This window comes from Polyodon spathula, chromosome 51 (genome assembly GCF_017654505.1).
Source record: "Polyodon spathula isolate WHYD16114869_AA chromosome 51, ASM1765450v1, whole genome shotgun sequence".
NCBI classification, from domain to species: domain Eukaryota; kingdom Metazoa; phylum Chordata; class Actinopteri; order Acipenseriformes; family Polyodontidae; genus Polyodon; species Polyodon spathula.
Window position 1 is genome coordinate 669,533 of NC_054584.1, and position 23,325 is coordinate 692,857.

Below are 23,325 nucleotides of genomic sequence, written 5' to 3' on the forward strand. Positions count from 1 at the left end.
TCTTCACTGCGCTTTGAGAAGGGGGCTGGTTCATTCTCTTCACTGCGCTTTGAGAAGGGGGCTGGTTCATTCTCTTCACTGCGCTTTGAGAAGGGGGCTGGTTCATTCTCTTCACTGCGCTTTGAGAAGGGGGCTGGTTCATTCTCTTCACTGTGCTTTGAGAAGGGGGCTGGTTCATTATCTTCACTGCTGGTTCATTATCTTTGAGAAGGGGGCTGGTTCATTCTCTTCACTGTGCTTTGAGAAGGGGGCTGGTTCATTCTCTTCACTGTGCTTTGAGAAGGGGGCTGGTTCATTCTCTTCACTGTGCTTTGAGAAGGGGGCTGGTTCATTGAGAAGGGGGCTGGTTCTTCTTCTGTGCTTTGAGAAGGGGGCTGGTTTTGAGAAGGGGGCTGGTTCATTATCTTCACTGTGCTTTGAGAAGGGGGCTGGTTCATTCTCTTCACTGCGCTTTGAGAAGGGGGCTGGTTCATTCTCTTCACTGCGCTTTACTACACTGTGCTGTGCTTTTACCAGGGGGGATGACAAATATTTCTGAGGTTGTTGTAGGAAACACAAATAAAAAGTGATATCTTTCTACATTTATTTTATATATATATTACACAGAACAGCTCATATACAAATCAAGAATTCAACAAGTTTACCCAAATATTTACAGAACAGTTTCAAAAACGTGATTTGAATGAAATGAGCGCCACCTTATGATAAATAATAAAAGCAAAGAAAGGATAGATATTATTAACCCTGTCATGCATAGAGACTTCATACAGGAACAGAAGAAAAATAAAATCATCCCTCTACAGTAGTTATAATATATATATAAAGAGATATATAATAAAATAACAGATGCCATTTGACTCCCCACATATAAAACAATGGAAAGAAATCAGGAAAAATACCAAAAATGAAAATGAACAGTATTTGTGTCCAGAGCTACTTCTATTGAGCTATTTCAAATATTTCATGCTTTTCAGAACCTGACTGACTATCAGGTAACCACAGGGGGGGAAACTCTGCATGTAACTGATAGACAGACAGATAGATAGACAAATAGACAGAGAGAGGTAGATAAATAGATAGATAGACAGTTTCATTGATATTCTGCTCAATGCACTGTCTATCAGAGTTGTTTGGTTTCACTTCCCTTTCTCTCCATTTACAGGTTTTTTGATGGACCCCCCCCCCCCCCCCCCCCCCCCCCCCCCCCCCCCCCCGCGTTATTATTCATGAGCTCTCCCACAGTCTCTGCAGAGGCCCTCGACGAAACTGACAGCAAGCGATCGAAAAAACACGGTAGCATCGACAGCAACTGCTGCTTTAAAAAAAAATTACAATAACAACAATAATAATAATAATAATAATAAAAGAGGTTTGACTCACGAGCTGGTCGATGCCAACGCTACACTCACAGCCTGCTCGCTTCCCAACAGCGCTAGCTTTAACAGAGAGCTGCATTCTCAGCACAGTCAACACTACAGCCTGTCCAGGACTGGAGACCTGGCCACGGGCTTAAACTCTGTGTATGCACCCAGCAGCTGCTTCATTAGCCCTGGTTATCATCATCACCGGTCCCTCCCTTTGAAAGACAGCTGACCAACTTTAAAATCCATTCTCTTACCTCATACTAGCTTGATTAACATGATCACTGCTCCCTCCCTTTGAAAGAGAGCTGACCGTCTTTAAAATCTGTTCTCTCGCTTCTTATTTTAAGCACTGGCAACATTATTAATGAGTCATTGAGCAGATGCTTTTATCCAAAGAGACTTAGAGACCAGGGGGGGTGAACTCTGCATCATCAACAACTGCTGCTGCTGCACTTTGTTTGTTTGACATCTCATCCAAAGGACGGAGCACAAGGAGGTGAAGCGACTCGCTCAGGGTCCCCCACAGTGAGTGAGTGAGTGAGTGAGTGGTAACTCAAGGCGCTACAGAAATCTGTTACTGTCCTGATAACAGCAGTATAATAGAAAGGGCTTCAGGGGGGTCGCTGACAGTTCAGTCTTCACTCACTCTCCTGGCTGCGTGGCCCCAGAGAAGGGCCCCCCTGTTGCTCTGCGAGGGGCACAAGGAAGTAGCCCATATTCATGAGGTGAAGGGGGGAGGCAGGGGCAGGGCTGGCCAGGGGGGCGGCCTCCTCTCTCCTCTCTGTGAGGGCTCCGGAACTGGGGGGAGAGGACAGGGGGATGCCCTGGAGGTCAGGGGTCATTTGGGGCTCCCTCACCTTGGCAAATAGGGGCCGGAAATGGGGTGCCAGCCCCCCCAGTTTCAACAGCTGGGCCTTGATCTTCTTCCAATACCTGCAAGAAGGAGAAGTCTTTCAATGGCGTGTTTGAGCAGAGAGAAGCACAGAGATGATAATGAACCAGCCCCCTTCGAGTTAATCCTAAAACTCCTGGCTCCTGATCATTGCAATATTAATAATAATAGACTTCATTGAGGGGAGCTCTGAACCCCAGGACTGGGTGCAGCAGCAGCAGCAGCAGGGCTAGTGTGAGTTTCTAACCCTGCTCAAACTCCTGGCTCCTGATCATTGCAATATTAATAATAATAGACTTCATTGAGGGGAGCTCTGAACCCCAGGACTGGGTGCAGCAGCAGCAGCAGGGCTAGTGTGAGTTTCTAACCCTGCTCAAACTCCTGGCTCCTGATCATTGCAATATTAATAATAATAGACTTCATTGAGGGGAGCTCTGAACCCCAGGACTGGGTGCAGCAGCAGCAGGGCTAGTGTGAGTTTCTAACCCTGCTCAAACTCCTGGCTCCTGATCATTGCAATATTAATAATAATAGACTTCATTGAGGGGAGCTCTGAACCCCAGGACTGGGTGCAGCAGCAGCAGCAGGGCTAGTGTGAGTTTCTAACCCTGCTCAAACTCCTGCCTCCTGATCATTGCAATATTAATAATAATAGACTTCATTGAGGGGAGCTCTGAACCCCAGGACTGGGTGCAGCAGCAGCAGCAGGGCTAGTGTGAGTTTCTAACCCTGCTCAAACTCCTGGCTCCTGATCATTGCAATATTAATAATAATAGACTTCATTGAGGGGAGCTCTGAACCCCAGGGCTGGGGATGGAAAGCTCTTACTGTGTGATGAAGAGAGAGACGAGGATCGCAGCTACCAGCAGAGTCACTCCTGTCACCCAACCTGTGTGTCGAGCCAAGAGGTCACTATCGTTAGAGGAGGCCTGGACTGGGAGAGAGGGATGTGGTCAGACACGGGTTCAAACTAGGGAAGCATTGTACAGCACAGAGAGGTCTGGTAAAGCATAGGGAAGCATTGTAAAGCGCAGAGAGGTCTGGTAAAGCATATTAATAAACATGTCAAAGCCGGGTACACTCATGTATAGTATACTCATGTATGTTTCAGTTAGCTCTACCAACTGGCCTTTGATTTAAAACCAATTTCAACAGGCAAGAGCCCCCCCTCCCCCCTTGCTTTGTGTTCTCTGCACAGAGCTTACCTTCCAGCTCTTCCTCCCACAATCCGGACCCCTCCGACTGGGAGAAGAGGCTGTCGACGATCCCTCCGACAGTGCCAGCAAGCAAGTCCTGCAGGGGAACCAAACACAGCTTTCAACACATCATACCCCAGCGCCGGGGTGCATCGGGTAAAGAAAGGGGGTTCGACACCAGGAGGGTCAAATCCCAGCTCAGCCACTGACTCGCTGTGTGTGCGTGTGTGAGAGACCCTGAGCGAGTCACTTCACCTCCTTGTGCTCCGTCCTTCAGACGAGACGTGAAACAAACGAGGTCCTATTGGAAGAGACTCTGCAGCAGCAGCAGCAGTTGTTGATGATGCAGAGTTCACCCCCCTAGTCTCTGCGAGTCTCTTTGGTTAAAGCTTTGTGCTGCTGTCGTAATAGCGGCAGGAACGAAACAAGAACTTAAAAAAAAAAAAAATCTGACAGGCTTCCGATTAGGAAATTCTTGCCAAATCGTGTTACCCAATAAAAATAATAATAATAATAATAATAATAATAATATCAACAACAATTCTGTATATTCCTGTTCATTCTTTGAGATCAGAAAATGTAGAAAGACTCCTAGAGGAAACAGGGCTGAGAATCAGACTCCTGCTGCACAGCAGCGTCACCCAGTCCAGGTTTCACTAGCAGCTTGATCAGCCCCAGTGTGTCTAGGCAACAAGCTCGGGTGTGTGTGTGTGATTAAGAAGCTCCTAGTGAAAGCAGGATCAGATCAGTCTGCTGTGCAGCGGCAGTCTGACTCCCAGCCCTGGGAAATGAATGGAGTTTGTGCATCTCAGGCTGACCTTGTGCACACCGTGGGTGGACTGGTACCCTTGGGTCTGGAGCTCTGGTTCTGAAAACAAAACAAGCGAGAAGAGAGACACTTTCAGGGCGATTTCTGGCTCACGTTGCTGGGGCGTGTATCTCACCCAGGTGAAGTTTAAAGCTGTTTTAATCTCTAGTTTTGTAACATAAATGTTTTGCAAGAAATAACCCCCCCCCCAAAAAAAAAAAAACCTGATGCTGCTCGTGACAGTTCATGGCTTTGGGAGTTTTTGTCTCTCGAAAGAAAGGCCAGCGAATGGTTATTCTCTGGTTCCAGACTGCGTTTACTGTCCGAAACTGGACTGCAGGCGTTTTCCACTGTGTGTGTGTGTCAGTGTGTGTGTGCGCGTGTGCGCGTGTATACGTGTGTCTGTGTGTTGCAGGGTGTGTGTGTTTGTGTGTCTGTGTGTCTGTGTTGCTGGTGTGATAATTTGGACACAAGGATCTACTTGACTGGAACCGCTTTTCTGCATTCGCAAAAAAACCCCAAAAACTTGAGTATTGATTTTTCTTTCTTTCCCTTTATTTTCCCCTTCCTTTCTCTCTCCTCTTCCTGTCTCTTTTTGTTCTCTCTCTCTCTCTAAAGGGCAGCAATCTGCCGGTCGTTCGTTTCACAAGGAGTTGCTAAGCCTTCTGGAGCCAGCTAAGAATCACCTCTCAGTGACACCAATGCGATTTCTAAAGCCAAGAGCCTCGAGTTCTGTTTGTGGCTGAAACTCAATACAGCTGCAGAGACAGAGACAGAGAGAGAGAGAGAGAGAGAGAGAGAGAGAGAGAGAGAGAGAGAGAGAGAGAGAGAGAGAGAGAGAGAGAGAGAGAGAGAGAGAGAGAGAGAGAGACAGAGACGAGATCGACTGGGTCATTAATCAGCTAATACATCTATGTGTTATATAAAAGTCAGTGACCTGTCATATAACACATGAGCAACCCGGACCGCCCCTCAGATTAAACCACAATTAATTTTTTCCATTAGTAGAGGAAAATGAAATTTAAGAATAACGACAATTGGAACAACACAGTGCATGGTGTGGTAAAGCAAAACACCTCCCCACCTTTTTTTAAACTTCCCCTTATTATAAAAAACCCCCCAACAAGAACAGAAAATCATTGTTTTTTTAAACCATTATTCGATTCTTTTGCTGTATGGTTGTTATTATCACCACTCTCAGCATCATCACTGCTTGCTCGTTCTCACAGGGTTTACCTGCCCAGGTGTATCCATGTGCCTCGTGACTCCAGGCGCTCCACTGCCCGTGCTCAAACTCCTCCTGCCCTCGGACCTGCACCTCGTAGCGGCGCCGTGGCCCCGCGTCGGAGATCAGCAGGCGGGGGTCCCGCGTGGGGAGCTGACAGGACGGGACAGCAGAGTCAGACAGAGAGCAGGGAGGGGGCGAGGCGGACTCAGTCAATATAACAAAAAAACAAAAAACAGCATTCGCTCTGGAAGCTTCATCGTCATCATCATCATCATCATAATAATAATAATAATAATAATACTCCCATTGCAGAGCAGTTTGAGCCGGTCCAGGCTTTACATTATTATTATTATTATTATTATTGAACACTCATTCTCTGAGTTTAATAATAACAACAAGCCTCCCATTGCAGAGCAGACCAAGCTGAGCCCGCCTGTCAGTACTTCTCTCTCTCTCACCAGCTGGTACTCCCCCTGCTGGCCGGTCCGGTACCGCACTTGGTAACGCAGTCTGTAGAAATCAGTCTTCCAGCTCAGGGGTTTTGACCAGTTGACCCAGAGACTCCGCGATGACCTCATCACGGCGTGCACCTGCACGTTGATTGGTGGGTCCGGTTTGACTGACAGGGGAAGGGAACCAACGATACGTTAGGGGGTGTGAGGGAAGCTGTTTTTTTTAGGAAGGTCAGTTTATTGAATTGTCTGTTCTGTTTGTTTTAAATGGGTATTGGAAACTTACTGGGGTTAATTGCCTTTTATAATGTACTCTGCCCTTTATAAAAAACAAATAGTGTCCCACAGTAAAAGCACAGTGAAAGCATGATAAAGCATAGGCAAGCATTGTAAAGCACAGAGCGGTCTGGTAAAGCATAGGGAAGCATTGTAAAGCACAGAGAGGTCTGGTAAAGCATAGGGAAGCATTGTAAAGCACAGAGAGGTCTGGTAAAGCACAGGGAAGCATTGTAAAGCACAGAGAGGTCTGGTAAAGCATAGGGAAGCATTGTAAAGCACAGAGAGGTCTGGTAAAGCATAGGGAAGCATTGTAAAGCACAGAGAGGTCTGGTAAAGCATAGGGAAGCATTGTAAAGCACAGAGAGGTCTGGTAAAGCACAGGGAAGCATTGTAAAGCACAGAGAGGTCTGGTAAAGCATAGGGAAGCATTGTAAAGCACAGAGAGGTCTGGTAAAGCATATTAATAAACATGTCAAAGCCGGGTACACTCATGTATAGTATAGCCATAGAAAAATCATGTGGGGAAAACTTCAAAATGACTGCTGCAAAAAACTATTTATAAAAAATCTGCTTTATATAAAACACACTCACCCCCCCCCCCCCCCCCCCTTACTCATTATCTCCTCTCCCTCTCCCAGACACATACACTAATGGATAGAAGTACAGCCCTCTCCCCACCTCTCTCTCCTCACTCCCTTCCCCTCCTCTCTCACTGATGCTGTCTCCAGTGAAGGTCTGGTACTCGCTCTCTCCCCTCCTCTCCCCTCTCCCCCTGATTCTGTCTCCAGTGAAGGTCTGGTCCTCGCTCTCTCCCCTCCCCTTCCCCTCCCCTCTCTCACTGATGCTGTCTCCAGTGAAGGTCTGGTCCTCGCTCTTCTGAGCCCCGACGCTGTTGGAGACACACAGACTGACCAGGTAGAGCACAGTGTCCCCCTCCACATGGGGCAGCACGCAGGAGCAGCGCTGCTTCGTACTGGAGAAGGTGCAGTTATACTGGGAGGACTGGCCGATCAACCTGCGGGGAGACTGGCACCATCACCACGCTGCAGCTACGCGACGAAAAGCAAATCTAGGGGCAGTTACTATTGCAAAAAAATAATAAAAATCAGGCAAATCGTAATGAATTGGAATTAGATTGTAACTGTACAATCCCAGGTCTGGTTTACATACAGCTGTGGCCATCACTTAGAATTTTACTATAGAGATATAAAATTGTAGATATTTCATTTATTGCTCATGTAATCAAAGAAACTACAAAACGAGATTGTAAAAAAAGTCTACCAGAAGGAAGCTGTAATAGCAGCACAGTACTTCATGTTAGATTTCCAAATGTCAAATTTTTCCATTTCAATTCAGTGTATGGAAAACTATACAAAGGGTGTGTGTGGTAATTCAATATGTTAACGTCACATTGCCCTTAACAACAATAATAATAATAATATAATAATAATAATAATAATAATAATATAATAATAATAATAATAATAATAATAGACTCTGGCCGCAGAGCAGTTTCAGCCAGTCCAGGTTTTACATTCCCTCTAATTTTAATGTAAATAGATTGAGGACATACCCCTTTTTGACCAGCAGCTTACAGGAGGGTGCGGGGATCGGCCTGTAGGTGGCGCTCCACTCGCACCGCACGTTCTGAGTGGGAACCTTCCGATAGCAGGAGAGAACGGGCTTCTCCGGAGAGACTGAAACAGACAAGGAAGGAAAGATCAAACACACACATATACACACACACACACAAATACATTAACTATGCTACACTGTGGGAAATACACGGGAAAAATCACTTGAGGGTAAATGATAGTGGAAATGTACCGTGGTTTCAAACTTTTAAAGTGTAAACGAGGGTCAGCGTGAACCGTGCTGCAACGGAACTGGAGGGAGAAGGAAGCAGATGCGTCCACCTCTCTCTCTCTCTCTCTCTCTCTCTCCCCTCGATGGGAACAGAACTCTTGCAGTTTTCTGTGCCTGTTGGGCAATCTCCCTTCCTGCTGCTTTACCAGCTCTCTGTGCTTTACAATGCTTCTCTGTGCTTTACCCGACCTCTCTGAGCTTTACAATGCTTCTCTGTGCTTTACCAGTCCTCTCTGTCCTTTACAATGCTTCCCTGTGCTTTACCAGACCTCTCTGTGCTTTACAATTTTTCCCTATGCTTTACCAGACCTCTCTGTGCTTTACAATGCTTTGCTATGCTTTTACAAGTTTTACCATTGTAAAACTTATAACCTCAACCAGGGAGTCTCGTGGAAAGAAGCCTGCATTCGCAGACCTACCCCCGACGGTGATGTTGACTGTGAAGACGATCTGGCCGCCTCTGTGACAGGTGTAGTTCCCGGCGTCGTTGATCCGCGCCGCGGTTATGAGGACGCTGTCCTCGACGACGGTCCTCTGTGGGTTCGAGTGTAGCGGCCTCCCATTCAGACTCCACTCGGCCGGGTGCGCGGGCGACGAGAGACCGGGGAGCAAGGCGTCCCCTCGGCAGTGAAGGGTCACGGCGCTGCCCGGAGCGACCAGCCGAGAGAGAGACGAATAGACTGAGAGGACGAGAGGGATGGAGAGGTTGGGGGGAGTGTAGAATGGAGAGGTGGAGGGAGAGGGGCATGGAGGTGTAGGGGAGATGGAGAGGGGCAAGAAGAAACGAGAGAGAAAGAAAGAAGAGAGAATCAAAAATGTTAAATTTACACTTTGAGGTAAGAAGCATTGATCACCAGCTATCTTTGCGCAGTGTGGCAGTTATCTGATAATCTCGAGTCCAGTTCGATGACCTGCCTGTTAAGAGAGCCGCCTTGATAAATCCAGCCACCAATTCACTTGTTTGCTAAATGTGTTTGTCAGGCTGTTAAACATTAACCCCCGTTCCCTTGGTTTTCACTGAATCCCAGACTGCGTGGGTTTGGTGTGGAAGTACAGTAAGCTAGTACTGGGATAAACATTCAAACCAACAACACGGTTCAGACATCAGAAGAGCGCGATACGAGTCTCCCATCAGAAGAGCGCGATACGAGTCTCCCATCAGAAGAGCGCGATACGAGTCTCCCATCAGAAGAGCGCGATACGAGTCTCCCATCAGAAGAGCGCGATACGAGTCTCCCATCAGAAGAGCGCGATACGAGTCTCCCATCAGAAGAGCGCGATACGAGTCTCCCATCAGAAGAGCGCGATACGAGTCTCCCATCAGAAGAGCGCGATACGAGTCTCCCATCAGAAGAGCGCGATACGAGTCTCCCATCAGAAGAGCGCGATACGAGTCTCCCATCAGAAGAGCGCGATACGAGTCTCCCATCAGAAGAGCGCGATACGAGTCTCCCATCAGAAGAGCGCGATACGAGTCTCCCATCAGAAGAGCGCGATACGAGTCTCCCATCAGAAGAGCGCGATACGAGTCTCCCATCAGAAGAGCGCGATACGAGTCTCCCATCAGAAGAGCGCGATACGAGTCTCCCATCAGAAGAGCGCGATACGAGTCTCCCATCAGAAGAGCGCGATACGAGTCTCCCATCAGAAGAGCGCGATACGAGTCTCCCATCAGAAGAGCGCGATACGAGTCTCCCATCAGAAGAGCGCGATACGAGTCTCCCATCAGAAGAGCGCGATACGAGTCTCCCATCAGAAGAGCGCGATACGAGTCTCCCATCAGAAGAGCGCGATACGAGTCTCCCATCAGAAGAGCGCGATACGAGTCTCCCATCAGAAGAGCGCGATACGAGTCTCCCATCAGAAGAGCGCGATACGAGTCTCCCATCAGAAGAGCGCGATACGAGTCTCCCATCAGAAGAGCGCGATACGAGTCTCCCATCAGAAGAGCGCGATACGAGTCTCCCATCAGAAGAGCGCGATACGAGTCTCCCATCAGAAGAGCGCGATACGAGTCTCCCATCAGAAGAGCGCGATACGAGTCTCCCATCAGAAGAGCGCGATACGAGTCTCCCATCAGAAGAGCGCGATACGAGTCTCCCATCAGAAGAGCGCGATACGAGTCTCCCATCAGAAGAGCGCGATACGAGTCTCCCATCAGAAGAGCGCGATACGAGTCTCCCATCAGAAGAGCGCGATACGAGTCTCCCATCAGAAGAGCGCGATACGAGTCTCCCATCAGAAGAGCGCGATACGAGTCTCCCATCAGAAGAGCGCGATACGAGTCTCCCATCAGAAGAGCGCGATACGAGTCTCCCATCAGAAGAGCGCGATACGAGTCTCCCATCAGAAGAGCGCGATACGAGTCTCCCATCAGAAGAGCGCGATACGAGTCTCCCATCAGAAGAGCGCGATACGAGTCTCCCATCAGAAGAGCGCGATACGAGTCTCCCATCAGAAGAGCGCGATACGAGTCATCAGAAGAGCGCGATACGAGTCTCCCATCAGAAGAGCGCGATACGAGTCTCCCATCAGAAGAGCGCGATACGAGTCTCCCATCAGAAGAGCGCGATACGAGTCTCCCATCAGAAGAGCGCGATACGAGTCTCCCATCAGAAGAGCGCGATACGAGTCTCCCATCAGAAGAGCGCGATACGAGTCTCCCATCAGAAGAGCGCGATACGAGTCTCCCATCAGAAGAGCGCGATACGAGTCTCCCATCAGAAGAGCGCGATACGAGTCTCCCATCAGAAGAGCGCGATACGAGTCTCCCATCAGAAGAGCGCGATACGAGTCCCCCGTCAGAAGAGCGCGATACGACTCTCTGAGTCAAAACAGTGCCATTTGCCCCTTTGATGTGGCACCACAGGTCACGATGGCTTGTAATGCTATGGAAGAGATTTCTAATGACCCTACAGGAGCAGAAACTGAAGCCACCACTGCCTTGACATCTTTATTTTTGATTGCATCTGCTTTTCTGTCTCCTGTGGCTTGTGTCAGAGAAACACTGCGTTCAACCACTGAACTGACTTTTACAAGAGCAGCAGCGATTCACATCTCAATAACGCCTGTCTGGGGTTTACTGAGACAATTCTAGATTACATCTATATCACACATTTAAATAGATAACCACACTATCCAGATCATATATTAATATATTCATATATAACCTCTTTATATATGATAATAATCTCTGTCTCTACCGTCTCTCTCAAAGAAGGTTTAATTGAGAGAGAAGTAATTTTTTTAAAATTCATATAAACTGATTTATTATCAGAGTTCAGTAAGTTTCTGGTGTCAGGATTCACACAATTCTCAACCCTTAACTCAACTGATCATGTGCTTAGTTTGATGTTTTGACTTGTTTTCAGCTCTTGATCAGTTTGCATGTTTCAAGTCAGCTGTAACAGTTGATAAATAACTTGAACTGCAGCCGTTTAAGAGCTGGAAACAAGTAAAAAGATCTAATTTAAGCAAACGACCAGTTTAATTATCAGCTCAGTTGAGGGTCTGGTTCAGTAATTGAGGGCTCGGCTGGAATGAGAACCAGCAGCCACAGGGGGTCCCCAGGACCGGGTTTGAGAAGCGCTGGCATAGACTGGAATTTTTTTAAATTTATTTTTTTATTTTTTTTAATGTTTTTGCAGTACATACACCTTAATATTGACTAATGTACATTTATTTATTTAAATTATGGTAAGTTGTTCAACATTACTGTAAAATACTTAAATAAAAGATCTCCTTTAATACAGAAATATACACTGGAATGAATTTACAAATAGTTTCATTAAGCGAATATTTAGGTGAATTTGTTTTTATTGTTTGATTACTTGTTAAGTATTGCAGTTTGAGAAGAAGGTGGGATAAGGTTTCATGTTTATAATAATAATAATAATAATAATAATAATAATAATAATAATAATAATAACAACCCTCTGGGTTAAATGGACCGATTGAAGCGGGTTTACTGGTGTGTTGAATCAACCGTTACAAAAACTACACCGTGTTGCAAAGTGTAGTAAAAGCACAACACAGACTGAGCTCTGATAATAAATACAGAAATAATAAGAAATGAACGGTACTCTACAAAAAAACCAGAAAACTACGATGACTGTAAATGTACTGCTGTAAAGTTTTTAAACTTTTAAAAAGGGGACTCCCCTCTTTCTCCACACACTCAAATTCCCCTCTAATGCCATCCTATTCAAGAAATCTCCGATCTCCATATTAAAACAATCAATAATAATAATAATAATAATAATAATAATAATAATAATAATATAATAATAATAATAAAATAATAAATAAATAAATAAATAAACAAACAAACAAAAAAAACTGTTTACCATTTCTAATCTCATCCGGCAAATATCTGATCTCCAAATTACATCAACCACAATGAAAAAATAAATATATGAAAAAATAAATATATGAATAAATAAATAAGTGATCTTGCCGACCTTTGTTGGGACATCGATCTTCGGCAGCGGCGCACACCGCAAGCGCAGCGGAGACGCACAGCAGCCAGATGCTTTTCATTGCGTTCATGTTTCCATTCGGGGTGCCGAGCTCTCTTACACGACGTGGCTGCTTTTCAAAAGCTTCTTCATAACCCACCTCCTGCACCTCCTGAAACCCGCCCCACACAATCAAGAGACCCCGAGCGGCACACGCTGCATCCCAGCAAAAGAGCAGCAGCAGCAGCAGCAGCAGCAGAAGAAGAAGAAGAAGGAGGAGAAGGAGAAGCAGAAGCAGGGGAGAACTATAAACGCGTTGTTTAGAGACGTCAGACACTTCACCAACAGATAAATTAGCAAGGTCTGGTGAAAGAGAGATACGAATTGAGCTTTGTAAATATTTGGCTGTACCACAACTTAAGTCCCACTTGTAACAACACCCTCCCCTCCTGTCTCTCTCTCTCTCTCTCTCTCTCTCTCTTAACCTATTAATTGCCAAACTTTTATTTATTTTTTAATTTATTGATGTCATTTGATTACATCACACTTCAGTCATCTTGTTAACCGCAAAAGTGAAGTCTAAGTAAGCTATCGTAATCATAAGGTTAAAAGAGAAAAATATATTTAAAAAAAATAAATAAATAAATAGTGGGAATAAATTAGAATTATTATTATTATTTTAAAGTAGGAAGCAGCCTGTCCTCGAATGAGGCCGATGTGCCTTTGATGATGGGTTTAGGAAGCACGCTAATGGCCCACGATTGCGCATACCAGCGGGAACTGCTGGAAAAAAACGGGTGCGTTTGGCAAGATTTTGCTCCCGTTGCGAAACAAGGAACAGGACGTTTCTTTTTGAAGAGGGGCGAGGTGTTTGGCTCTATAGGCAGCTGCATTTCATTGGCAAGCGAGAGCAATCTGCAACACGCATGAGATCATGTTTAATATCAAAAGGAAAAGCAAAACTATCATCGCGCTGCACATTAGACACAATGAAAGCGACACACGTCATGCGCGACCACCGCTCCGGGCTCGGTTCAGTGCTAGGGAGTTTGAACCGCAGTCTGGGTCGGGTTGGTTCGGGGGAATTGCGACTGGGCGAGGCGCTGGTTAAACTGGCTAGTTTTTTTTCTTCTCCTTTTCTTTCCACTGTGAAATAAAATTCATAAATAAAAACATTTCTTATGTGAAAATGAAGGAGCGGTTCAGTCTCCATCGCCTCATGCCTGCCCTGGACTGGAGGGGGCGCCCTTTCTCTTAGGAGATAAATAAACACACAGGTGCACACACACAATTATATATATATATATGGGCTAGTTTTTTTTAACCTCTTAAACATTTAGCAAGTGTAGCAATATGATATAACTTATGGAATGTTTTATACATAAACCAGAATAGAATTTTCCATTACAAAAAAGAAACACACAAAACATTTGAAAACCAGTCTTGAGTTCTGTGTACTCTTTGGTATTGAAGAAATCAAAACGCCTCAAAACATCCACCCTTCAATGCAGGCAGCGGCTCTGTATGGTTTGGCTGGGAATCAGACTCCCGTTGCACAGCAGTGCAATCCAGTCCTGGTTTCACTGGGGCTGATCAAGCTGCTAGCAGTAAAAGCTGGACTGGGTGACACTGCTGTGCAACGGGAGTCTGATTCCCAGCTCGGTTTTAATATTAAATTCGATGATATTGAATAATATAAGATAATATATGAAGATATGTGCTGTCTGCTTATCTACAATTACATACAGGGCAGTATCTGACAGCACGCATTTTCCTTAATTGCTTTAAGTTGGTTCATTTGAGAAGAGCCTGCAACCTTGATAAGCCACAATGTCTTTAGAGCATTTTCCAGAACCCCCCCATGTTTACAGAGTACATGCGGTCGAGCCTGCCTGGCACTCAGGACTGGGCCAGTCTAGCCCAAACACTTTGCTTGCTTCGTTATGAGCGTTCGACGGGATAAGAAATCAAACAGCACGAGTTACTACAGGAGATGATGTTCTGCAAGGCCTCCCTTTAAACTGGGTCTTATAGACGGTGAGCAATTCTGAACCCCCACTATTAATTATTAATTAGTCATTTAGCGGACGTGCCCCCCACGTCCGAAGGACGGAGCACAAGGAGGTGAAGTGACTTTACTGCAAAGCACAGAGACGTCATTCATCCTGCCTGTGCAAATGAAAACCAGCTGCAGCGATTTCCAGAGTCCGGGAGTCAAGAACCTGCCCGATCCAATCCCTGAGCAAACTCACCCTGGAGAACAAGGGCAGCTGGACTGACACACAGGGGCTTGGCTGAATTAAAAACAAGTAAAAAAAAAACACTTTTTTTTCTTGTCGTTTTGCTTTTTTTTTTTGAGCAAATGGGGAAGAAGTCAGTCAGTGGGAGGGAGAGCCGAGTGTTTTCGTGCTGGGTCTTTTTTGTTCCCTCTGAAATGTGCAGAGGTTGCTGTTTGAAATCTTGCACAATCATCTGTTTTTGAGTCAAAGAGATGACCAGGTCTTGAGCAACCGAGTGTTTTCAACATACAAACACGCACACACACACACACACATGTGCACATACACACACACTCGCATAGACTGACCCAGACAGAGTCCCAGACATGGCGCGCACACACACACACACTTTTGTTTATGATGTTTGAGGTCCTTGCCTGTAGTCTAGCATTGTTTTCTTTTAAAACATGTATTTATTTATTTATAATTTAGTAAAATCGCCAATTATTTTCTCCCAATTTGGCATATCCAAATTATTTTTTAGGCTCAGCTCATCGCCACCACCCCTGCGCTGACTCGGGAGGGATGAAGATGAACACACGCTGTCCTCCGAAGCGTGTGCCGTCAGCCGCCTGCTTCTTTCCACGCTGCAGACTCATCGTGCTGCCTCCTCCAATTTTGCGTCGCCCCACGGAGCTCCAGAATACACAGAATACACAGATTATTAACTGGACAGAGAGAATCTACACAGGCACGCAGACAGACACACAGACAGAAAAAAAAACGAAACAAAACACTCTGAGAAAGTGGAATGCTGAAGAGGATTTTGTTATCAACTGGAGTGAAACTGCAACATTCTGGATAGCGTTTCATGCATTCTTTTTTTTTTTTTTTAGGGGCGGGTGAAAAATTCAAATTCCACTGCAGTGAAATAATTCCCAATAAGTCCCACAGCTTTTGCAGAATCTTGCTGGCAGAATCACAAACTGAATACCCGCTAAACTTGATCAGTAACTATTAAAACACACAGCTGTGCTAAACGCAGACAAGCCAACTTAATACAGTCAAAAGACTTGGAACATGAAGTCCCAAACGAGAGGCAAGTCGGCAGTGGAAACGCTTGCCATGCAAGATATCACTTGTCTTTTAACATTTCAAAAAGAAGGATTAAACCCACAAGGCCCTTCCTTTATTAACTGTATCAAGTTGAATAGTTAGGATATTTTGGTGGGTAACCTTGTTTCAGTCTTTATAAAAAAAAGATTTTGCATTCTGTTTTATATTTAGCTCAGAAATGAATGTTTTTAATCATCGTTTCTTTTTTTAAATGATTTGTATATTTTCTGCTGGAGGCCACACCTGTTTGTCTTATTTCATAACATAGTGAGTCACATTTAGTAAAATCGCTTGTTTCCTCTTTTAGAGCGCGACCGCAGGCAGAAATACCCTGTGTCCCTGAGGGCTACCGTGTGTGTGTGTGTGTGAACGATGCTCTGTGTGTGTGTGACAATGATACACACACACAGAGCATCGTTCACACACACACCGCACCCCACAGACAGCTCCAGCACGGTTTATAGGGTCCTCATTAAAAACTATTTGAAATGGGGCCACTTACGCCGAACGCATCCGTTCCAAAGTGTGTCTGTCTGTTACCCTCTATAGGGTGAGCAAAATAACTGACTTGACTTTGACCTTATAAAATATATATATATATGGAGAACCTTTTCTCCAATTTCTCAGAGAGGGTTAGAATTGAATTCATTGTAATTTATCAAAGCAATATTTAACCTGAAAGAACTTCTATAAAAAAAACACTCAAACAATTTTCCGAATTTTGCATGTCCGATCCTAGTGTCACCTCACCTGACAGAAATCTACCCACCCTACCAGCGCACACTTCAACTGAAAACTAGGGGGCGCTGTTGTGCAGATAGACAGCCTGAACTCGGTCAATTTCCAAAGCTTCTCGGGCCTCCCTAGCAAAGTACAGCATCTCAGCTCCTATCAGGAACAGAACCACACAAGCATGTTATTAACGAGTCACTCAGCAGACACTTCTATCAAAGCCTTTTATCTCAGGGTCACACACACACAGGGAGTCAGTGGCTGAGCTGGGCTTTGAACCTCCTGGGGTAACCAGCCCGCTTTCTCTAACCACTGGACCACCAAGCCTCCCAATTAATTCAAAGGCCATTCTCGTTAACTTAAAAAGAAATTACTGCAAGCAAAAAAAAAGGAGATTGTTTATTGTGAATCAGAAGTTTATTTTGTGCATCTCTGAGATCGCTGTTGGCTTAATTTATTTCAGACAGGGCAGCGCTTCGTAAACAACAGCAGTGATGCCTTCCTTCTTTGCTGCATTAAGCTTGTGGAGCAAAACAAAAACATTTTAAATTTCAGTCCAGAAAGCAGTTACAGGTTTTTCAAAGTCCTTTGTCTTCTTTCTGTGGTTAAAAATAAATAAATAAATAAACAAAAAACAGCGAGTGAAGCTGCAGACAATAACTGTTAATTAAAAAAAAAAACCCAAACACCTCAGTATGTCCTGGGGGGTGGTTAAGACTGAAGAGATTTCCATATTAGTTCTTCTGCTTCTTCTTGAGTAAAAACTATTAAAACATCCACTCGAATCCTTATTATCAAAGCGTAGCGATCCTTCACTGTATAGATGGTGCCTCCACTAGCGGAGGGGGAGGAGGGAGGGGTACCCCGAAAGCGTGGTGGGCGGTCCTGCTGTCCGAGACAGCAAAGCCAGTCCAGCTCGTCGGAGACGGGTTCAAGACGCCAATATGGCGTAAAAATAATCAATCCTGCAGGCAGTCCAGGGTACAGAAGAAATGAGCGACTCCCCTCAGCATTCTCACCGAGAACAAGATGCAGAGAAAGGGTTTGGGGTTTCTCTTCAGCTACTTCTTTTATTTACAGTTCAGTCCAAAGCATTGAAGGGGGAGGGGGGGGGAATTGGAAATAGTTCATTGGGTCTCCTTACTGGCCCACTGGTCTTCCCAAAAACGAACCCTACCCCCCCACCTCCTTGCAGAGGAGTACAGTGACAAAGTGATGTTCTCATCGATTCATATTGGCTTCATCTACATATATACATATCTATACATATATACACACACACACACTTTATATCTACATCTATATATATCAGAATACATACAGTGCTCACATTAACACTGCACGTCGGGAGCCACAGTGTAAAGACAGAGATCCACGCATTTGTGTTCCTCCTTATAAAGCGAATACAGAAGTGCTTTGTGGCATTATAGAGCCACTGCAAGCCACGAGCTCACCACTTGCTAACTCATTCCACCTGTTAAGACAGGAGCACTGTACAAACTCACATATATGTATATATATACATATATATATATATATATACACACATATTTATAAACACACATGTACACACACACACGCGCATGTTGGTTAGTCTGTTTGTCTGTTGTATTTTCGTGCACGGTTCAGACCCCCCCCCCCCCCCCCCTCTCCTGTAGGTTTGGTTCACTCTTTCACTGCGCACTCCTCTGTAATGGAGGCTGGTCCCGGGGCGCTGACTCCCCCTGCTGGTCCCGTCGCTCCTGTCTCTAGGGCTGCGAGCGGCACTCCAGAGACCTGTCAAAAGAAGAGGAAGAGAGGCACCAGGGAGGCCAAGTCGTTTTATACCGACAATAAACATAACGTTTTATATAATTTGTAATATATATATGTGTGTGTATTTTTGGGGGTTTCAGGTTGTTACCTGCGAGGCTCCGGCTCCTTGAGGGGATGCACCGGCCGAGACCTGCTGATAAAAACACAAACACACATCAACACCAGAGTGGGGCAGGGTGCTGTGTACTGTACTGCAGTGTACTCTAGTGTACTACTGTACTGTACTGCAGTGTACGGTACTGTATTGTATTGTACTGTATTGCACTGAACTGTATTGTATTGCAGTGTTCTGTACTGTATTGCAGTGTTCTGTACTGTATTGCACTGTACTGTACTGTATTGCAGTGTACTGTACTGTGTTACCTGTGCTACAGGACTCTCTGTCCCTCTCTTCTTCCTCAGAGTGTCGATCCAGCTGGCGCTGCGACCGGTGAAGCTGGACAGCGCCAGGGAGCTTAGCCTCATGTTCTTCCCCGAGGTGATGAGCTCCCCGAAGCCCTCCTGGTGAGAGAAGGCGTACCCCGTCCTGCGGGAGCCAGTGCGCCCCACGATGCGCAGCCGGCGGCCCTGGGGCTTCTGCTTCTTCCGAACCAGCTGGGTGTAGCGAACCTGCCAGGGCACGCAGAGACAGGAGCCCTTAGAAAAGAGCAGCATAGCAGAGTACCACAGTGACAGCACAGCGAGGTGCGATCAAGCACAGCGAAAGCATGGTAAACTAACCCTTATGACAGTTTACTGTTGTGAAAGCAAAGCAAAGTGTAATCAAGCACAGGGACAGCATTGTAAAGCACAGAGAGGTCTGGGAAAGCACAGGGAGGCATTGTACAGCACAGAGAGGTCAGGTAAAGCATAGGGAAGCACTGTAGAGCTCACAGAGGTCTGGTAAAGCATAGGGAAGCATTGTAAAGCACAGAGAGGTCTGGTAAAGCATAGGGAAGCATTGTAAAGCACAGAGAGGTCTGCTAAAGCATAGAGAAGCATTGTAAAGCACAGAGAGGTCTGGTAAAGCACAGGGAAGCATTGTAAAGCACAGAGAGGTCTGGTAAAGCATAGGGAAGCATTGTAAAGCACAGAGAGGTCTGGTAAAGCATAGAGAAGCATTGTAAAGCACAGAGAGGTCTGCTAAAGCATAGAGAAGCATTGTAAAGCACAGAGAGGTCCGGCATAGCACATTAAAAAACAGGGTAAACTAACCCTTATAAAAGCGTCCCACAGTAAAAGCATGGACTCTGCTGCTGTGCTATGGCGTCTCACTCACCGTGTCCGAGAGCTGTGGCTTCAGGTCTAGCTTGAGGAAACGGAAAGTCACCACAGGCACGATGCACACCACAGTGGAGAGCAGGATCGTGAACCACACCGCGGGCTGAGCAAGAGTGTTCTGAGCGTTACCTGGGGGAGAGAAGAGAGAGCAAACAGGGTTAGAGACTCGCAGAGAGAGAAGAGCGAGGGAGAGAGAGGAGAGCAAGCAGGGTTAGAGACTCGCAAAGAGACTAGCGAGGGAGACAGTTTCTAAATGTTTGCCGTCTCATCGGGCAGACAGTGTGCTCCTTTCTCGCGCACTCTGCTCTGCCAGTCACACACAGCATGCGCGAGTGTGAACACACACACACACAGTCAACGTGATCACAGGCAGCGACCCAACGCTTAACAGATTAAGTGGCATTCAAACTAAATTAAGAATCAAGTGAGGAAACAGCTGCTTGGGTTTCATGGTGCTTTTCTGAGACTCTGGGGAGAACAGCCAAGCAGCTGCTTGTGAATTCACTGTGAATGGTGAATGAGCCCCCCCCGATCCACCCCAGCGAGCGTCGCCCTGACTGTCCACCCCTGATCGCTGTGGAGAGCTCCATCGCAATAACCTGGTCTTGACCTGGCTATATCTGTGTGTGTGTGTGTGAGAGAGAGCGCTGTATGAACTGATTATTCAGACTGCTTATCCCTGTGACTCTGCAGCAGCAGCAGCAGCAACAGTTGATGCAGAGTTCATCCCCTGGTCTCCAAGTTGCTTTGGATAAAAGGGTCTGCTGAATGACTAAATAATAATAATAATAATAATAATAATAGGAGAGAGTTTCGGGGGGTGGGGACTCACCCACGAATGTGAACTGATTGGGGAAGATGTTGAAGAGCCCGTTGCTGTGCATGGCAAACATGATGGCGAAGTACATCGCCACGCTGCCCCAAATGAAGAAGTGATTGATCGCTGTCCAGTATCCTGTGTCCAGAGCAATCTGACCAACAAATACACAGAGAGAGAGAGAGAGTGAGAGAGAGAGAGAGAACAGGGTTAGAAACTCACACTAGCCCTGCTGCTGCTGCTGCACCCAGTCCTGGGGTTCAGAGCTCCCCTCAATGAAGTCTATTATTATTAATATTGCAATGATCAGGAGTTTGAGCAGGGTTACCTGCACGCTGACCACGATGACCAGCGAGGTTGCCACGGTGACGGCGAAGGACTGGTAGTCGGCGAGCTGCGTGACGTCGTCGGCGAAGACCCAGTACGACACGAAGAACAGCACCACGGACGTGTAGATGCCCTGCATGAAGAACTCGCGCTTGTTGAAAAGGAGGTTCAGCTGCCCCGGCTCATACAGCTTGGGGTACTCGAGACTGCGCTGCTCCGGGACGTCCTGAGAGAGAGGGGAGAGAGGAGAGTGGGGGGAGAGGAGAGAGAGGAATGAGAGGAGAGAGAGCAGAGTTACCTGCACGCTGACCACGAGAGACCAGAGAGGTTGGAGAGAGACGGAGAAGGAGAGAGTCGGCGAGCTGCGAGAGTCGTCGGCGAAGACCCAGTACGACACGAAGAACAGCACCACGGACGTGTAGATGCCCTGCGCGAGAGGAGAGAAGGGAGAGTTGAAAAGGAGGTTCAGCTGCCCCGGCTCATACAGAGGGTACTCGAGACTGCGCTGAGGGGAGAGAGAGAGAGGGGAGAGAGGAGAGTGGGGAGAGAGAGGGGAGAGGGAGAGAGGGGAGAGAGGAGGAGAGAGGGGAGAGAGGAGAGAGGGGAGAGAGGGGAGAGAGGGAGAGAGGGAGAGGGAGAGAGGGAGGGGAGAGGGGGGAGAGAGGGGAGAGAGGGGAGTGATGAGAGAGAGGGGAGTGAGAGGGAAGTGAGGAGAGTGCTCCAGACTGCACTGCCAATATGCTTTTAATAAAGTATTACTTTATACTGTAGTATTGATGAAACCAATAATAATAATAATAATCTTACCTGGTCAAAAATCCCCATGGCCAGGACAGGCAGCGACGTGTACACAATATTATAAAGTGTGATGAAGTACTGATCATAGACAGTCTGCAGGGAATGAGAGAGAGAGAGAGAGACACACACATCATCACTGGAGCAGAGAGAGAGACACACATGCACACACACACATCACCACCGGAGTGCTGCTCTTCACAGTCTATAACATTCCCAAATCTATAACATTCTACAGTGCGTCTTAACCTAATCTTTTCTTTGTTTGTGGCGTTGTGTTTTCACACTGAGTCTCCACTCCTCCACACATCTTGATTAGAGACCTGCTAACTTTGGCTCTCTGCCCAGACACCAAGGTATGACACACTGCAAATGTCTTGCTTAGCTAGTTACACATGCTTTAAGCTGTATCAAAATATGAAAATAACATATAATCTAGTATAATCTACATATAATATAGTATAATCAAATACATGATTAATACTTTAAGCAGAATGCCATCACTTTTGTCCGCAGCTGTATATTACTATCACTTTGTAGCTGTGAAGCACTGTTTGTTTCCTCACCTGCGCAGAGAATCCGCAGAAGAAGCCAAACCAGAAGTGCACCATGGTGAAGGCGAAGTTCTTGTAGAAGAAATAGCAGAGGAACTTGCACATACGCAGGTAGGACCAGCGGCCGTGCACCAGCAGGAGGCGCTGCAGGGACTTGAACTGGGAGAAGGTGTAATCCGAGGCCAGGACTGCCTGGATCCCCTCCTGACCACTGATACCCACCCCGATGTGAGCCGCTGCGAGAGGGGAGAGGGGGCAGAAGGGAAGAGAGAGAGAGAGAGAGAGAGAGAGAGAGACAGAAAGACGCTTCAGTCAAGCTTCATATTTAAACATAGTGTAGTTTACAGCAAGTTGTGCAGTAAACCGCTGAGATTGTCATGCGATTCACCAGGTTTCTAAATCTCTGAGGACTCAAAAGAAGAAGTCTCGATGTTCCACAAACTCCAGATTGATTATTGTTTAAATTTTTGTTTTGCTGTTGCACAAGAATTGAACTTCTCTTCCAAAGACCATTTTCTGCTGATTACGAATGCACTACCCTTGCACTGCTAACATGTCAAGTAGATACAACTGGCTGTGATCCTAACTGTTCATATTGTATTCTAGCAGTGTTATTATTATACACAGCATCCCAGTTCATATTGTATTCTAGCAGTGTTATTATTATACACAGCATCCTAGTTCATACTGGATTCTAGCAGTGTTATTATTATACACAGCATCCTAGTTCATATTGTATTCTAGCAGTGTTATTATTATACACAGCATCCTAGTTCATATTGTATTCTAGCAGTGTTATTATTATACACAGCATCCTAGTTCATATTGTATTCTAGCAGTGTTATTATTATACACAGCATCCTAGTTCATATTGTATTCTAGCAGTGTTATTATTATACACAGCATCCTAGTTCATATTGTATTCTAGCAGTGTTATTATTATACACAGCATCCTAGTTCATATTGTATTCTAGCAGTGTTTATTATACACAGCATCCTAGTTCATATTGTATTCTAGCAGTGTTATTATTATACACAGCATCCTAGTTCATATTGTATTCTAGCAGTGTTATTATTATACACGGCATCCTAGTTCATATTGTATTCTAGCAGTGTTATTATTATACACAGCATCCTAGCATTCTAGC

The 23,325-nt window shown here is 45.9% G+C and overlaps 2 protein-coding genes across 8 annotated transcripts in view; both read right to left on the reverse strand.

Moving 5' to 3' along the window:
* Positions 1-1,835: 1,835 nt before the first annotated feature.
* On the reverse strand, positions 1,836-12,983 carry il6r (interleukin 6 receptor). 3 transcript variants are annotated; one of them, XM_041239012.1, is made up of 10 exons: positions 12,546-12,972; positions 8,505-8,765; positions 7,793-7,916; positions 7,059-7,234; positions 5,947-6,107; positions 5,497-5,638; positions 4,271-4,320; positions 3,462-3,549; positions 3,085-3,190; positions 1,836-2,297 (listed from the first exon to the last, which is right to left on the reverse strand). In XM_041239012.1, exons 1-10 carry the CDS (start codon positions 12,631-12,633, stop codon positions 2,003-2,005), a joined length of 1,491 nt encoding a protein of 496 aa, XP_041094946.1. In that variant the 5' UTR covers positions 12,634-12,972; the 3' UTR covers positions 1,836-2,002. The 3 variants fall into 3 exon arrangements, with proteins under 3 accessions (XP_041094946.1, XP_041094945.1, XP_041094947.1); XM_041239011.1 differs by having other exon boundaries at positions 3,462-3,552; XM_041239013.1 differs by lacking the exon at positions 1,836-2,297 and having other exon boundaries at positions 3,092-3,185; positions 3,462-3,552; positions 12,546-12,983.
* A 4,024-nt stretch (positions 12,984-17,007) lies between these two features.
* Positions 17,008-23,325, reverse strand: part of atp8b2 (ATPase phospholipid transporting 8B2) — a 31,041-nt gene continuing 24,723 nt past the window's right edge. For 4 of the 5 annotated variants that reach the window (XM_041238999.1, XM_041239000.1, XM_041238997.1 and 1 more), the window contains 8 exons: positions 22,190-22,413; positions 21,636-21,719; positions 20,830-21,054; positions 20,517-20,655; positions 19,683-19,813; positions 18,788-19,033; positions 18,513-18,557; positions 17,008-18,385 (listed from right to left, as the gene is read on the reverse strand). In XM_041238999.1, the coding sequence (XP_041094933.1) occupies positions 18,275-18,385; positions 18,513-18,557; positions 18,788-19,033; positions 19,683-19,813; positions 20,517-20,655; positions 20,830-21,054; positions 21,636-21,719; positions 22,190-22,413 (1,205 nt within the window). In that variant the 3' untranslated portion in view covers positions 17,008-18,274. The remainder of the gene's footprint in view (positions 18,386-18,512; positions 18,558-18,787; positions 19,034-19,682; positions 19,814-20,516; positions 20,656-20,829; positions 21,055-21,635; positions 21,720-22,189; positions 22,414-23,325) is intronic. The other variant, XM_041238998.1, reaches the window with a different exon arrangement.